Below are 15365 nucleotides of genomic sequence, written 5' to 3'. Positions count from 1 at the left end.
CCTCATGGCTTATTGATACATTGTCTAAAACTAGAGTAAAGTTAACATATTTGCAAATATAGTTCTGCAAAGAGGTGTAGACATTAGGACTGTACATGCTTTAAAACTAATTTGGAAGAAGCTTTTTGGCCTCCTAGGAGCACAGCTCTTCTCTGCTAACCATTAAAATAACTTAACTTTTTTCAGGGTTTTGTGTGAGCCTGGGACAAAAAAGACATTGCCCCTTTTAGAAGCCAATTTCTTAAGCTTAATGCAACTATTAAAACAGCCACAACTTGTTTCAAGTTCTCAAGGCAGGCTGAAAATTCTAATTAGTGTCAGAGGTACTGAGCTCTTTTAAGGTTTATAACACTTCTTTCAATTTCTTTCTCTCTACTTCACATTTTCAAAGTGTGTACAGCCTAACATATATGGAAATATATCACATAATGAAATTATGTGCAGAATTGGGGCCAAAATCAATACAGACTTTATTCACAGTATGTAAGGGCAAGGGTTTAACGTATCAGCTTTCTTCTTCCACAGGCAACAGGTTACAAGACTAGACAATTTTTTTAAAAGGGAGATTCAAAGAGATTCAAAGGGAAAAGTAGAACAAAGCCCACCAGGCACTAATGAGCAACACAAACGCTAAAAACATGTAAGTATTGTTGTGATTTCTGGAGATTATGACTATGTCTGGAAGGTCCTATTTTTGTAAACTAGCTGGAATTTGGAGGCATCCATCTTTAATATTTGTTTAAACAATGTCTAGCTTTTCCTGACAGATTTCCACCACCACATTTGAAATTCAATCCATTACTGTTAGTAGGGTTGAAAAGATGGGTCTTCAGGTACCTAATGTGATACTTACAACCAGAGGTAAATATTCTATTTCCAGGTAGAAATGGACATTTTCCCTAAATTATAAAATCACTAAAGAAACACTGATATATTTTTCCCAATGTCTAATGGGTGCAATAAAGTAGTTGTTTCATGACGCTAATCAAATAACTTTTGGAGATTAGTATCAGGAAGTTAAATCTCCCATTTGCAGCAAGATAAATTCAAGTACTGTAAACTCAGTGATAGTTTCTGCCCCAGATATTTTCTTCTGGAGTTCAAAGATCAAACAAAAACATTTACCGTATCAGTGTGGAAATGTCCTATTGTCGTCTGGACTTCCCCAGGTAAACCCTGGCATTTAAGCCAGTCACAGTATTGTGTAATAGTAGGTAAAAGTACCAGTGAAACCTCATTACCACAAATACACAATTTAAAACCAAGCCTAGGTTGGCCTTCCCAGTCCAAATCATTTTGAAATTAAGGCCTCAGCAAAATAGCCTATTAAAAAGCCAGTCTTTTATATTTACATGCTGACTTTCGCTTGGATAGTTGAAACTTGTATTCACATTGTATCACCGAGGAAAAGAAATTTGCATTCAGCCTTCCCATTTTGTATTTGCAGGGTTTATCCTTTTAAAAGGCTAAAATTGTGGAATAAAAAGCCTTAAATGTGGATCAGTCAACAATCTTCACAGGGAAAGCGTCTGAGTCAGCACTACTGGACTGCGTGGGTATCCATCCATAAGCTTCTTCCCCTCGTATTACCTTTTCCCATTGTTTGAGATTTTCCCTGGAGAGAAAGGAAAAATTACTCACTTATCAGATATTTTATTGATGTATCAATATACAAGAAATATTTATAAAAGGGGATGTCATGATTTCATCTGTTATCAGCTCCTCCTTCAAAGAGGCAGGTGTGACAGTTAAGGTCTCATATCTGGGCTTTCACTTTGGGGAGAATGACAACTAAATGTTTAGCATCAAGTTGAAAAAGGGTGCCTTTCTTCCCCTGGATGTAATAATCTCATTACCACTGCCACAAAATGTCATCAGCACTGCTTTGTGAATACTAATCTAGTAATGTTGCATACATCTACATTTCTTTGCGTTGCATTTCCCTTTCATCTTGTCTATGACCTCTAAACAGAACTATGAAGGTGGATTAATGCATTCACTACCATTTTTGATTTAGAAATTTAAAACAACAAGAAGAGTAATCAGGATTCCAGAGGGACAGATGCTAGCCGAAACAAAGTGATTATTGGTGATTGATAGTTTGCTTGCAGACATTTTGTTATAGAATTACAGATTTGGAAGGGACCCTGATCAAGCAGGAAATGCTATGCCATTTCAGACAAATGGTTGTCCAATCTCTTCTTTAAAACCTACAACTTCTGGAGGTATATTTATTTATTTATTTATTGCTTGATTGATTGATTATTCGAGCTGTCAGGAAATTTATCCTTAGTTCTAAATTGGTTCTCTAGACTAGATAATGTGTTCAGTACCCAGAAATATGTACAAGCAAACAGCCCAGAGAGCACCACATATTCCATAGCTGAACACTGAGCTACATAGATTCTCTTCTATTGGAAAAATTAAAGAAATTATGAGGCAAATAGCAAATAGCCCTTCCAACTCTATTAGTCTGTTGCACCTGATATACAGTACCTCCCTCTTCTCCATTTTTTACAGTTCTGAAGAGTCTTTAAGTAGAAATAATCATTTAATACTCCCTCCTTATGTAGAAGTAAGATTATTTAAGGGTTTTCAATTGACCATTCAAGTCAAATTCATATTTACCTGCATGCTCGAAGTAGTGGTATTGTAGGAGGGAGGATTTGTGCAAGTGTACCATAGCAGGGCAACGCTACAGCATTATAGAACCCAATCTTGAAAAAAAAAAACACTATTACTTAAGTATTATTCAACTCAAAATTTGCAACAGTTTGTTTGTTAACAGACTATCATACATTCTCATTATATTTTACAAATGTATGTTAAATCTCTTTTTCCTTTCTGTTACAAAATGGAAAGAAGCTAATAAGCTATCAATGTTCTTCTTTCATAACTCTGGATTAGTGGGATGAATATTATTCACTGCCAAATCATTCATAACTTTACAAGGGACTATATAAGAATACCAGATTATGCATAGGAGTTGTTCATAATTAATAAATATAGGCTTTCCTTCACTGTTTTTAAGGATAAGTAATTTGGATCCTTTAATTGTTTAATAGTATTATCAAATCAGCACATTAATGTTAAAAAAGTCACCTTATTGGGAAGATAGGAGGGATAAATATTAATATATACAATGGATGTTTAGTCATTGTTTATTACGTTGGAGGTCTTCTAGTCCAATCCCTTGTTCAAGCAGGAAACCCTATACCATTTCAGACAAATAATGGATATGTATATTATGCTCAAATTAAAATCTATTCAAAAGCTATTTTAAACTTACCTGACCCTGAGGAACCTCATCTTTTTTATCTCTGTCCATCATAGGTATAGGTTGAATACCTAACTTCTTCATATCATCACCCTGAAAGAAAAATAAGTGCTTGAGAATATTCTTCATTTATTTCTTAATTATTTAGCTCCCAATAATAAAAATTAAAGACATTAAATATATAACAGAGAAAAAGGTAGAATTCTGAAGACAAACATAAAATTCTTATGTAGACACTCTTGGTGTCTATAAACTGCATTATTATTATTGTTGGTGGTGGTGGTGGTGTTATTATTATTTATTTGTTTTTAATTGTTCCAGCTTTTCAAGTGCAAGCTGCCCAGAGTTGCTTGGGGCCAGGTGACCTTTAAATTACAAACAAACAAATAAACAAATAACATCAATAGTTCCAATAGTTCAATCAATCATTTACAAATCTTAATTTTCTGTTGAAGGGTCTGCTGATAGATATGAAAATGAATCCATCATGAAATGCACATACCTCAGCCCAAAATTCTGCATATATATCATTAGCTGTCAGCCTGGTAATATGCCATAATTTTGTCACAGAACACAAGTCACAAGATGTCATCATCAAGCCAATCACACGATCCCTAGAATATAATAACTTGTGTAGCTGAAGCAATTATTTGCCTTTTCAAATAGATCCTATAGTAATAATTGATACTGAAAATTTTTTGATTCAAAGGTAAAACATATCAGTTCAGATAAAACACAAAAAAAAATAAACAATAGCATACTCAGTGCTAAGGATAATTAATACTATTAAAACCATTCAAGAACCTAACAGATGTCTTTTCACAGCAAGATTAATAAATAGCATCAAATAAAGTATTCCAGAGCAATCAAAGAGTCTAGAAAAAGAAAATCTCAACAAACACAATGTAATTTATACTTACTATTGCCATCCCTGTTTTTTTTATTATTAAACATATTGTCCTAAAAATCAACTCTATACATACCTTAACAAATAAGTACACTCAACCTGTTTGGCTATCAAGTGAAGCATTTCAAAATAAAATGGTGCAATATAAAAGGTGAACAGATTGAATCCAGAATGCTTCTGAGGTTCAATTTTATATAAAATTCAACTTGACTTTCAGATAACTTGAAAATGCTTTAGTCCAGAGTGTTACTGAATTTCAGCAATAACTAAGGTAGCCAGGTCTTGGATGTGCAGGTTTTCTCTCTGTTTCATGCTCACATCCAACTCCATCTAATCAGGTTTTATTTTCCACAATACAGATGTAATGTGAGCAAAACCAAAATAGTTATGTTAAGGCCCTCCAAACATACAGGTTGGAACTATCTGAGATTGGAAAAACCAGTGATTAAACTAATGGCTTTGTCAGAAAGACTTATATATAAGTATATAGACTTATATACCACCTCACAGTGCTTTACAGCCCTCTCTAAGCGGTTTACAGAGTCAGCATATTGCTCCCAGCAATCTGGGTCCTCAGTTTACTGACCTCATAAGGATGGAAGGCTGAGTTAACCTTGAGCCAGTCAAGATCAAACTCCAGGCAGTGGAATGCAGAGTTAGCGTACTATACTGCATTCTAACCCCTGCGCAACCATACTCCAAACTGAAAATTATCAGAAACTTCCTGAGTGCACTGCTGAACATATACCAACAATAAAATACCTCTTGATTGAGGGTTTAGCACACATTCCTCAGAACATTTTATATATTAGACTAGTTCTGTAACCAAATACAGGAAGCTAAATATTCAGCCTTCAAAACAAGGAAACATGACTGTGATTTCAAACCATAAATATTCACTTGTATTTTACCTATGTGCTTGGTTTTTAAGATTCAGTGATCTTGTTTGTTGTAGCTCTTCCAGTTGTTTTCGGTTTCCAAAGTACAGAGCAAGGTCTGTAGCAATAATGGCTTTGCGGATAATTTCCAAGATCTGTTCATACTCAGTGGAGTTCAAATTAGAGAAAATATTGTGGCCTTCCAGCTAGAAAAAAAGAAAAGCATATAAAGATTTTACTGTGAATAATTTAAACCTTGTTTTAAGTCTATATAGTAGCTCTTAAAACAAGACATTAGATTTACCTATATGTATTCAAAGAAACAATTATATTCCTGAACTTCTAAGGATCCAGGACATTTTAAAGTGGTAAACAGATTTGGAAGTTGGAAAACATGTGATGGGTCTGTTGAGTGTATGCCAAAAAGCCAAAGCAACACCCAAACCAGTTCCTACTTATTTTTATTATTATCAACATTTCCCACTGGGTATGTTTTATCATCTCTGGTAGACTTGTCACAAAGCACAGAAATATTAGGGCAGATTTTTTTGTCTTTATTCAGAAGTTTATTAAATCAAATATAAAACTGAAACCTGACATTTCTTTTTAGGGCTGATGAATAAAGAATTTGAAAGAAAATTTTGAACTTTGTTATTATATGCACAAAAATGGAAAGACAGGTCAATTCCCACCATAGAAGAAAAGGTGAAAAAAGTGATGGAGTTGGCAGAGAGGGCAAAGTTAATTGAAAAGAAAACCTTATCAGAAGAACTTGTTTCCACCTGAAAATCAATTTTGGACTTTGTTCGAACCACAAAAAAAATTGTTTGATTTTAGGTTTTGATGACTAGAGTAACTTGTTGCTTAGAAATGGTATCTACTAGGCGTCCAAAGCAAAAAGTTGAGGGGCAACTAAGTGTATTTTGTATTCTACTATATCAAAAAGAGACAGAAGTCACTCTTTTTTTCTTTTTATTTTATTCCTTTCCCCTTTCCTTTCTGATTTTTATTTCCATTTGCATTTAACAATACAATAAATCTGAAGAAAAGCTTAAAAATGCTTTCCACTGAATTGTTTTTGCTGTCTCAATTGACTTTAAGGCCTGTTATCTTTCATTTTCTGGGGAATATTCCAAATCAACATCTTCAACACCTGCCAAGTGTGCAGATAGGAAATATGGCCTCACCTGCTTTGCTAGTAACTGAGTTTCTTAAATAAGGGTGAGAAATCTAAATTTTCCTTTTCAGTTTTAACTTTTTGCGACAACATAGCTGATCCCTCCTTCTCCATAATTTCTTTTTCTTGTATCAATCTTGGGCCACTATCAGGAATTTGGTGTTAAAATAAGCTAGCCAGCCACTTTGAGCTTCTCTTTCCCCTCAATCTGGTGACCAAGGGATTCCAATTTCAGCCATAGTTTCATTCCATACAGCATTAACCTTGTGAACTCTTAAGCTTTCTCCTTTCGTTATATTTTCAAGATGGACAGTGTTTAATATTTATTTGTTATGTATATGTAGGTGTGTGGGTCTATACATATGTTGTATATAGTATATTGGGTGTGTGTCATGTATGTGTTCACTTTGAGAGCGGGCAACTAAATTTCATTTTTGACGTGTGCCGTTGTGCCCACAGTAAAAAAAAATGACAATAAAGTTTATCTTATCTTATTTAATACCATTTGGTTGAATCTGTGCACCTGACTTGCATATAAACTGGTCTTCTCAAGGTAATGAGCCATCTCCCCTGTGACAAATGTCACCACTGGCTAGAAACATTCTTGTTCTGAGGTTTCTACTGGGGGGAGGGATGTTATCATTTGTCACCCCCTTCTTTGCCATCAGTTCCTAGAATCTAGGATCTAGGTGCTCCCAACAGGTTCACTCCTGGGGTTGACTGATGATCAGCAGACTTTGATTATTCCCCAACTCTGATAGGAGTAATGGGTACTCTCCTTCTAGTTGATCCCAGGTGGAGTCTGGTGTAGCTGACTCAGCTAATATTCTCTCTGGGACTCTGGATCAAGCTAATCAGATGTTTGTATCACCAAATCTGTTATTCAACAGCACAATAATAAATTTGCTACTGCCAGTCAATCCTGATCTTTATAAAGTCTTCTGAGAACTTACCCTTATTCTAGATTTTTTTTATTAGATGACACATAATTAATTGTTTCTGCCAATCATTTATTTTTGTCTTCAATTCTTACTGGGATCATTTGAAACCAAAAACTAAACATTGATAAAATGTTCATTTTTGCTGTGGTTTTTCTTCCTATCTAGGACTATTTCAACTTTCTCCATCTAATGCTGTCTGCTATTACACTTTTCCATTTTATCCTAAACAAACTCTAAATAATTCTACCCCGTTTTCAATATGGCAGCCTTTCACATACCTGAAGATATTTATTAGATTTTTTTTTATTCTGCCTATATTACTTTATAAATAACTCAAGGCAGCAAACATAATACACCTTCCTCCTCCTGTTTTCCCCACAACAACAACCCTGTGAGGTGGATTGGGATAAAAGAGAGTTATTGGCCCAAAGTCATCCAGGTGGCTTTCATGACTAAGGCATGAAATCTTACCTAAGGCAGGACTAGAACTCACCATTTTTAATTTGGATGAATGGAAGTTGCCTGATACAAGCTTGGTAGTAAAATGAAGGCAAATTTTCTTTTCTACCTAAAGTCTTCCTAAGATTGCTTTACAAATTTAATAAATCACATATTCAATTCAATAAATCCTAACCCTTAACCAAACGTTTTTCTCTGCATTTTGAACTTTCACTTTTGCACTTTTATTTATTTTTAGAAAAACATACTCTGCTCTTAATTGTGAAATAGATAGATTACTTTAAAGGCAGAAGATTTGCCATTTTAAAAGGGGAAGTGTCCACATAGAGCAGGGGTCTTCAAACTTGGCCCTTTTATGACTTGTGGACTTCAACTCCCAGAATTCCTCAGCCAGGCACGCTAGCTGAGGAATTCAGGGAGCTGAAGTCCATAAGTCATAAAAGAGCCAAGTTTGAAGACCCCTGACATAGAGCATCTAAACAAACCTCCTGCAGTTAGATTTGCTACTTCTAGATTTCTAAATCTTAGCCATAAAAATGGAGTGCAATGAATTACCTGCAGTATAGATACTGTCTGTGAAAAATGATGCTGTTCCATGGTTGAGGTGGAATAAAGTGCTGCTAATGGATGATCAAATTTCTGAAGATAGCTGTTGCTATAACCCCTGTGATCCAGGTCATGGCATAAGCAAGCAATGAGAAGACCCCTTCGCTAGAAAAATAAGCAGACAGGAAGTTAAACTTCAAATTATATTTATACCACTAGATGTCACTCTCTACTAGGCCAGACACTTTAGTGATGCCCTTAACATACTGTATAAAATACATGATTCAAGAATGAGTTTGTTGTACCTGGAATGATTGGCGGTGCTAGAATTATGAATAATCAGTGTTGATAAAGGTATGTTTAGGTTTTATTATTATTCATTTTTTTCTAAAGATTATATTTTCTGATTTGGTACCATATAATTATATTTTCTTTTTGCTTGTGAGCCACTTGGAGACAGGATGAAGAAAACCTACAAAATAAGTATCAATGATTCCCAGCCAATTAGCATAAAGTGTTACATTCTGCCACTAAAAATAATAGCCTCATTTTGAGTTCATAAGAGGTAGTTTATTTTATATTAAGATAACAACTTTTAATAAAAAATATATTTTAAAAAGTTAAAAAATAAGAGGCAGTTTATTATACTCAGCCAGATCATCAGTTGCGTCACACAAGGTAATATAAAAGATAATGATTTAATTAATTAATCAATATAGATACCCATGTCACCAGAAGTAACTATGGGGACTGCTGAACAATGAAACATGGATGATGATGATGATGATGATGATGATGATGATGGCAACGACGACAACAACAACAACGAAGACAATAATTCCCAATTCAGGAATTCTTGCAAACCCTCAAAATAAATCCCAGTTTAGCTACCTGAGAGACATCATGGACTAATGATGTAATTTTCTGTTTATTTTGTAAGTACTCGAGAACTAAGGTCTAGACCTTCACTAGGTGTCTGAGCTATATTTGTATCTTGGTTTAATAATGCAAGAAACATGTGACTATTTCCCTGCTAGCATTTTATACGTCATTAAGCACCTGGATTTTCCCTTAGACAAAGGATGTAGAGGTTAAGTGGGCCTGTCACTATGATTCTATTATTGGAGTTGGTTTATCTTTGGTCACTATTTCATCATGTTTTTGTTTTAGCTTGGTTTTCATCCTATGTGCACTGCCCATGAGAGAGCTGTAAAGGTAGTCATTGCTTAAGCATGATAACTGGGACTAGAATTTCCATTACTAAGCAATGCAGTAGAAAAGCATAGCTTAGCAATGGCCATCCTGGCAGTCCCTGTTTGCCATCGTTAAGTGAGGATCACAGGTCATTAAATGAGAACCTCCTCACAACTTCCCCATAGCTTCAAACGAACAGAAACGGGCAGGAAGTTCCAAGTCCCAGGAGACTCAGAAGCAGACCAGCAGGTGCAAAAGTGACTGCTGCAGTGCAAGGGAAACAGAGCCACAGATGTCTGCTGCCAGGTGAAGGAAGGTATGCAGGTGGCCACTGTGGGCAGCTGGGTAATCTGTAGGGACACACATGCTATGGAGTATGAGATACCTGTGAGATCTCAGAGTCTGTAGCCGTGGTTTCAAGAAAAAAAAGCCGTGTGAGTGAAGGAGCATCTTGCAATCTTCCCTGTCGGCTTCCCCATTGACTTTGCTGGTGGAAGTCTGCAGGAATGCTTGCGAATGGGGATCAGATATTGTGGGATGCTGCAATGGTCATAAGAGTGAGACGGTTGCCAAGCACTTGGATCATGATCATATTAGCGCAAGGAAGCTGGGATGGCTGGTACTTCAAGGACCAGTCATAAGTACCACTCATTCAACACCATTATAACTTCAAATGGTTGCTGAATGAATGATTGCTAACCAAGGACTATTTGTATAAGTTGATTAAGTAATAAATTTGCTCTGTTAGATCTCCATGTTGCTTCTTTATTCTTTATTATTATTCATGTGCTCCTCCTCCATGTGCTACAATAACTACATCTCTACAGAAATAGAGCACAACAATGTTAAAAACTGTCTTGAATGCATTTGGGTCAATATAAAAGGGGGGGGGGAAATGACATTGCCATAGGTGTATACTACAGGCCACCCAACCAAACAGAGGAAATAGATGAACTTTTTGCTAGTCAGCTAACTAAGGTATGTAGGAAGCACATCACAATAGTAATGGGGGACTTTAACTACCCTGACATCAACTGGGAGACAAACTCTGCACCAAGTGGAAGATCAAACAGGTTCCTGGCAAACCTAGCAGACAACTTTGTCTCTCAAAAAGTAGAGAAGGGAACTAGGGGATTAGCCATTTTGGATCTAATTCTCACTAACAGAGATGAAATGATAGAAGGTGTTGAAGCCATAGGAACCCTGGGAGGAAGTGATCATGCAATATTAGAATTCAACATTATAGAAGCACAACCAATAGAACACAGTCAAACTAGAGTCTTGGACTTCAAGAGAGCTAATTTCATTAAACTTAGAGAGGGCTTGGGAAGGATTCCATGGATGAGAATCCTCAAGGGGAAAACAACTCACGAAGCTTGGGAAATTTTGAAAAATGAGATAATAAAAGCACAGTCTAGCACAATACCAACAAAGAGGAAAAATAACAGCTCTCAAAAGAAACCAGCATGGCTGCATAAAGAACTCTCTGACAAAGTGAAAGATAAAAAGGACAAGTATAGAAAGTGGAAAGAGGGGAACATAACTAAGTCAGAATATCAGCAAATAGCCTGAGCCTGCAAAGATGAAGTGAAGAAAGCCAAGGCTCAAAATGAACTAAGGCTTGCGACCAAAGTCAAAAATAACAAAAAAAGCTTCTTTCAACATGTAAAAAAACAAGAAAAAAGTGAAGGAAATGATTGGTCCATTAGTGGGTGGAAGTGGCAAGAAGGTGACAAGAAACAGGGAGAAAGCAGAACTATTTAACTCATTTTTTGCATCTGTCTTTACACAAAGGGAAAAAACAGACCAACCTATCAAAAATAGTGCCACAAAAAACAAAATAGAAACACAAGTTAAGATAGGCAAGAAAATGGTAAGTGAGCACCTGTCCAGCCTAGATGAGTTCAAATCGCCAGGACCAGATGGATTATACCCCAAGGTTCTCAAGGAACTGGTAGATGTGATATCGGAACCACTGAACAATATTTTTCAAAGATCCTGAAACACAGGGGAACTACCAGAGGACTGGAAAAGAGCTGATGTAGTTCCCATCCTCAAAAAAGGAAAAAAATGGATCCAGGAAATTACAGACCTATCAGCCTGACCTCAATACCTGAGAAGATCCTGGAAAAGATAATCAAACAATGAATCAACGAACACCTAGAGGCAAACAAAGTCATTACTAAAAGCCAACATGGGTTTGTCAAAAATAGATCATGCCAGACAAATCTTATTGCATTCTTTGACCAAGTGACAAAATTAGTGGATCAGAGGAATGCTGTGGACATGATTTACTTGGACTTCAGTAAGGCATTTGATAAAGTAGATCACAACCTACTACTTGATAAGATAGAAAAATGTGGGGTAGACAGAATCACCACCAGATGGATCCGTAGCTGGCTGACCGGCCGTATTCAGCGAGTAGTCCTCAATGGAACTGTATCTATATGGAGGGAAGTGTGTAGTGGGGTGCCCCAGGGCTCTGTTCTGGGCCCAGTGCTCTTCAACATCTTCATTAATGATTTGGATGAAGGGATAGATGGGGAACTCATCAAATTTGCAGACGACACCAAGCTGGCATAAATAGCCAACACTCCAGAAGACAGGCTTAAGATACAGAAGGATCTGGACAGACTTGAACACTGGGCACTAACTAACAAAATGAAATTCAATGGTGAAAAAAGCAAGGTTCTACATTTAGGCAAGAAAAACCAAATGCACAAGTACAGCATAGGTGGCACCACGCTCAATAGTAGTAACTGTGAGAGGGACCTCGGAGTCCTAGTAGACAATCACCTAAATATGAGCCAGCAGTGTGCTGCAGCTGCCAAAAGGCCAACACAGTGCTAGGCTGCATTAACAGAGGGATAGAATCAAGATCATGTGAAGTATTAATACCACTCTACAATGCCTTGGTAAGGCCACACTTGGAATACTGCATCCAGTTTTGGTCACCACGATGTAAAAAAGATGTTGAGACTCTAGAAAGAGTACAGAGAAGAGCAACAAAGATGATTAGGGGACTGGAGGCTAAAACATATAAGGAACGGTTGCGAGAATGGGGTATGTCTAGTTTAACGAAGAGAAGGACAAGGGGGGACATGATAGCAGTATTCCAATATCTCAGGGGCTGCCATAAAGAAGAGGGAATTAAGCTATTTTCCAAAGCACCTGAAGGCAGGACAAGAAGCAACGAGTGGAAACTAATCAAGGAGAGAAGCAACCTAGAACTAAGGAGAAACTTCCTGATAGTGAGAACAATCAATCAGTGGAACAGCCTGCCTCCAGAAGCAGTAAATGCTCCAACACTGGAAGTTTTTAAGAAGAGACTGGACAGCCATTTGTCCGAAATGGTGTAGGGTTTCCTGCCTGAGCAGGGGGTTGGACTAGATGACCTCCACGGTCCCTTCCAACTTTACTACTATTACTATTACTAACCAGAAAGTTATCAATGAAATGAAAAGTTGATTTAATATTCTGGCTTGTTCTGAATGTGTTAACCCCAGTTCTCCTGTTCAACAACAACCATAAACTAAAGTTCATTGAATACTTTGTTGATTAGCACTGGTATGCCAAAAGGGAATGGCAAAAACTGCATGAATGCAGCTTCTGGGCACTTCCCACCTCTAATAACTGGCTGTTACTGAAAACAGGAGATAGGGTGTTGTATTCCATTTTCTAATGGGACAAGCGTTGCACTGTAATATAATCTGCAGTTTTATTCTGAGAACTGTGCTAATTCAGTGTAGTAATAAAACATAACATTTCATAATTATTATTTCTCCTGATGGCAGCTGAATTAATTCTTTTTCATTAAAGCCATTTAGTCTGTCTCTCTGGTGAATAAAATAGAGTAGCTGTCCAATGAAACAAGTCCTTCATCAGCACAGTTTTTCTGAAAAAACAAATGCAGCACTAATATTGCAAAAACAAAGGGTATTTCCAAAAACACAGAATAATAGGCAAAATGTGTAACATTTTGTCAAAAGAGGGAAAGGAGACAGAGAAAGATTATAGGAGAAAGTTGGCACAAGATTGTGAACTATAAGCAAACAACCTGGTATCCTGAACAAAAAAATAAACAAAGTTTACTTTCACTTTGTACAAAGATTAGGGAGGGGAAAAATACAAAAAATTATGTCTAGGAACTATGATGTATAATATGGTTCATTAGATACCTGAAATTCTTAACAATTTCTTCTACTATAAACATCCTTACATCAATATCAATTTAATATAAGATTCTCCTGATGGATGAATACAGAAGTGCAGTTAATAATCTAAGTCTGACATCTGAAATTAAGAGGGTCTATACTTCATATATTTTCCTCCAATTCCAAAGGATAATACTTAAAAACTGTTAGGGCCTTTTCCATAATGTTTTGAAATATCATCAGAAACAAGATCACGCCCTGTCTCTCTTGGTCAATAGTCACACTTCATTAATACTGATGATGTTGCCTACAGTAGTTTGCTAATGAAATGCCTGCAAGTAAACCACCAAGCACAGAGAGCATCAGTCTTTCATAGAGTTGAGTTTATTTTTAAAACTCAATTTTATAATTGTTACTCTTGTAAAAAAAATTAAAGATTAGTTTCAAAGGTTAATCTTAATTTGGTGCTGTTATTCTTTATTATCTCAAACCATTTTTTCTATTATTATTATTATTATTATTATTATTATTATTATTATTATTATTATTATTATTATTATTGATCATCGCACAGTCAGCCAGATGTTCAAACTGGATTTGGCATTTTTGTCTACCTTTTGAGTATTATTATTATTATTAATAATAATAGTAATATTATTAGAATGGGTCCTCATTTTATCAACCTGAGAAGGATGGAAGGCTGAGCCAACCTTGAGCCAGTCAGAATCAAATCCTGGCTGTGGACAGACTACTGCATTCTAACCAATGCGCCACCACGGCTCAGTCTCATTTATATCAGCAATGTGCCAATATTTCTATAAAGCCCAAATATTCAATTAAAATGGGTTGCTTCAGAGATATTACAATATTACTCTGAAGCAAAATAGACTAATTCTATAAAACAGACCTGGTTTATAGGGGTCAATACAGTGTCACAACAATTGTTACAGAAGAAAAAATTAAAGCCACACTAGCCAAAAAAAGTCTTGGTGGCAGGTTGCCCTGTATGAGAAAACTTTGCCCTAAGAAGGCCTTGATGGGTAAAATATTTCTGTTTATTTGCATAGTGGGAAAAAAGCTGCACTCCAAGAATGTGTATGGGGAAATTGTGGTGGGGATTTTTCTACAGCAAGATCCGTAAGTCTCAGATCTGGCCTGAAACAAAGCTGTCCTATTTTCAAAGTGGTTTCTGCAGATTTTACTTCTGCTTTGTATTTGATTTTTTTTGGGGGGGGGGGGGAATCTACACTTACTTCTAAGTCTGTGAAAGTCTTGTGGTTGTGCTGAAGAATAACATACATGCAATGTGCAACTGTGATGGCATGTTTCCAGTTGTGATAGGGCACTCGACGGTAGTTCTTCTTTACAGACATCGTGAAACGACATAGTTTTTCCAGATCAAAACTTGAAAGAAAGAAAAAAGGAATTGGATGAAGCATTCAGAAGAAAAAGAGTACTTTCAATCAAAACTTCTATTTACTTTTAAATATATATATATATATATCAGTATAACTTTACAAAAAATGAATTTTTAATGGATTTATTTTCTCATCAGTTGGGCCAATTAAGTTCTACTGTACTGCAAGCAAAAGGCAAGAGGTTATACTGAAAAAAGTAAGAGGCATATTCAAGCATAAATTCAGAAATGTCCATTTCTCTCATTTCCACTCAAAGCACAATGATGTATGTTCATATGTTGCAGATACGCATGATGCAAAACATCATAAGTTCTCCATTCTTTTGTCAGATAAGTTCTCTTGCATTCTTCATATTTTCAAAGCATTTGGCTGAAAACAATTAGGGCACATTTCTCTTAAAAATGCCACTATTTT

The 15365-nt window shown here is 36.1% G+C and overlaps 1 protein-coding gene across 8 annotated transcripts in view; it reads right to left on the bottom strand.

Moving 5' to 3' along the window:
* Nucleotides 1-446: 446 nt before the first annotated feature.
* The window catches only part of PDE10A (phosphodiesterase 10A), a 102145-nt gene continuing 87226 nt past the window's right edge, over nt 447-15365 (bottom strand). For all 8 annotated transcript variants that reach the window (XM_039348920.1, XM_039348921.1, XM_039348926.1 and 5 more), the window contains 7 exons: nt 14787-14937; nt 8195-8350; nt 5096-5268; nt 3780-3891; nt 3290-3370; nt 2629-2717; nt 447-1615 (listed from right to left, as the gene is read on the bottom strand). In XM_039348920.1, coding sequence (XP_039204854.1) covers nt 1501-1615; nt 2629-2717; nt 3290-3370; nt 3780-3891; nt 5096-5268; nt 8195-8350; nt 14787-14937 — 877 coding nt within the window. In that variant the 3' untranslated portion in view covers nt 447-1500. The remainder of the gene's footprint in view (nt 1616-2628; nt 2718-3289; nt 3371-3779; nt 3892-5095; nt 5269-8194; nt 8351-14786; nt 14938-15365) is intronic.

The sequence above is a fragment of the Crotalus tigris genome, unplaced genomic scaffold, assembly GCF_016545835.1.
Source record: "Crotalus tigris isolate CLP2741 ecotype Arizona unplaced genomic scaffold, ASM1654583v1 scf7180000018210.256481, whole genome shotgun sequence".
NCBI lineage: Eukaryota > Metazoa > Chordata > Lepidosauria > Squamata > Viperidae > Crotalus > Crotalus tigris.
The sequence above is the reverse complement of the archived record's forward strand: the minus strand, read 5'-3'. Positions and strand labels throughout refer to the sequence as shown.